The 2,558-nt window shown below is 36.6% G+C and overlaps 1 protein-coding gene across 2 annotated transcripts in view; it reads left to right on the top strand.

Moving 5' to 3' along the window:
* The window catches only part of LOC111864424 (importin-11), a 45,814-nt gene that overhangs the window by 28,830 nt on the left and 14,426 nt on the right, over positions 1-2,558 (top strand). For both annotated transcript variants that reach the window (XM_023851655.2, XM_023851656.2), the window contains exons 15-16: positions 602-681; positions 1,570-1,727. In XM_023851655.2, coding sequence (XP_023707423.1) covers positions 602-681; positions 1,570-1,727 — 238 coding nt within the window. The remainder of the gene's footprint in view (positions 1-601; positions 682-1,569; positions 1,728-2,558) is intronic.

Raw genomic sequence — 2,558 nt, 5'->3', positions numbered from 1 at the left:
AGTGCTATACCTGCATTCAAGATACTGGGAAGTGTTGTGCTTTACACTCCGATATATGTAATAGTTTCCACAAATAACTACATACTGTGGATGTTGAGCTGTGCCAGTGTTTTCATGACTTGTTGTAAGTGCCTCTGAAGATGGTTCCTTGGAACCGAAACATGTAAGGCAGATGAGATAAATAAGTGACCAAAATATACATTGTTGCACTTGACGGAAAATCTATTGACAATTGGTGATTAATAGTGTAACGGACCAAAATGAAACAATTCAAAACTTTAAATAGGGGTTTTACGGTTTATTAATGTTATTTGAATACTGTAGAAGAACATGCAGTCCTGTTACATTTAGGCCCGAAATAACCATTGCAGTTGATATAACAGCATTAAGTAACTGTGATCACTATCTACTCGGCATATGTCTATTTCATAGTCACTGTGAAGCACAAATATCTCCCTAACATTTGAAATGTATTAAAAAAATCATATTTCTGCCTTCCCTTATTTCAGAAATGCTCCTCCTCTTATCCACACATAAGTTTCTGCATGTCTAGAAAATGTCAGTAAACAAACTGAAGGGAATGTGTATGTTTGTTTTCTAGAATATTCATCTGAGAATCTGCGAACATGCTTTTACATCATTCAGGCTTATATCCTTCTATCTCCAGAGGAGTTCTTGAATGTAAGTATATTATGATTCCCTAAACTTCTGTGATGACAGTTGATTCGTTATATGAATATTATGTTGGACATTGTTGTCTGGGGTATATTTGGTATGAACATCATTTCAGAATCCTACAGGGATCTGTTTCCATGGAAAGCATCATACTTATGTCACCCCTGTGATCAAGGTTGGCTCTTTCTAATGTCCCCAACTGAGTGATATTGTTTTTCTCTACTGCTAATGGCAGAAATGGGTCCAGTTATGCACGAGCCCATGTGCAATGTTCAAAATCTATCTTTCAGTCATTCATTCAATCATTTGTTCAGTCAATCATGTTGCTCCCTCTGGAGCATAGGGCATTTGTGAAATACCTTGTTTTGTTTCAGTTTCTTGATTTTGTACACAGTCAGTAGTACTCCTTGGACAGGGGATCAGCCCATCTCAAGGCTACTACCTACACTGGACAACACAAATACAGGCAGACATCCATGCCTTAAGTGGGATCCTTTCCAGTTCATTATTCACCATTCACCCTACCATTGAACATGGTATAATTTGAACTGCTACAGTAAATAAATAATAAATAAACAAAACTCACCTTTTTATCTTCATCAGAGATGTATTGTCAGGAGTAAACAGATTTCTGTCTAGTTGGAACTGCCATTTCATTCACCCTTTTTGAGTAAGGTGGGGGTACCAAAAAGTAAACATATGATTTTAACACCATGACAAGAACTTGAATATGAAATGTTCTAAACCCATTTTTTACTCACTTTAGTGTGTGAAGATTCAGAACTTAACATTTTAGACATTCTTTTCTTCATGGTCACCATAGCTCTCTCTCTCTCTCTCTCTTCTCTCTCTCAAAACCATTTTGTGGTTCTTATATAAGCAATTCTCTTTCAGGCCTATGGTGAGGTGATCGTGAATTCATGCAATGACATGTTATCTGACATGCGTTCAGAAGGGATTGTGATGACAATGAGATTGGTTGAAACATGTCTACGTGCATCACCTAACATTGCCACAGAACTAGTTAAACCTATGCTACCAAGGATATTCGAGTATGTGTTTACTTCAATAATTTATTCATGTATTTTGTTTACTTCTGTTAATATTTATAGTAACAGAGCTGGCCTGACACTTTTATTGACTGGCCAGGCATTGTGAATAGCAGGATATAAACAAATTAACTGGTATTACAGGTGCTTACATATTAACAGGTTACCCAGTTTGCCTTCCTACATGCTAACACAGTGGACAATATGGCAGAAAATTTTTAAGTTACTTAGGTCACCAATTAATATATTACCACTGTATTACACTTTACATGTTACAGTATTAGAAATGTAGATTCAGTATGGAAACATGCATTTATTTAAAGATTTTTCTTGGAAAATGAAATGCTAGAACTTTCAGCACAATTACAAAGAGAGAAATGTTGGGATGTATATAATAACACTATGTCTGCCTGGAACCTGTCTCCAGGTGCGTTGTAGTGCAAGGATACTCCCTGTATATGACCTCCAACACTTATACTAACAAATTCTTTAAAATTTCCCTCATAGACTGTCATGATCAGTTACCATGCAACTGCTATGGGAAGGCAGATGACAGCATGTCCTTCAGATAGTGGTGTGGATGGGTCACACTTCACCTGATTCAGTATTGTTTTTAATCACATCATTTACTCGGCACATGTTTGATGTCAGTATTGGAAACGTTGGCTGGGAAATGTCTGCACTGTCTTCCTAAGCATCATGTTGACATCTGCCTTCTCGCAGTGACATGAGTAGTTTTTGGTCCTGCAGTAATTAGCAAAATACACTGTAGTAAAGAGTCTCCTTTTTTTTCATTTTGTGTATTTTTTTTTTCGTTTCATATATGTCAACACG

The sequence above is a fragment of the Cryptotermes secundus genome, unplaced genomic scaffold (genome assembly GCF_002891405.2).
Source record: "Cryptotermes secundus unplaced genomic scaffold, Csec_1.0 scaffold511, whole genome shotgun sequence".
Taxonomy (NCBI): domain Eukaryota; kingdom Metazoa; phylum Arthropoda; class Insecta; order Blattodea; family Kalotermitidae; genus Cryptotermes; species Cryptotermes secundus.
The sequence above is the reverse complement of the archived record's forward strand: the minus strand, read 5'-3'. Positions and strand labels throughout refer to the sequence as shown.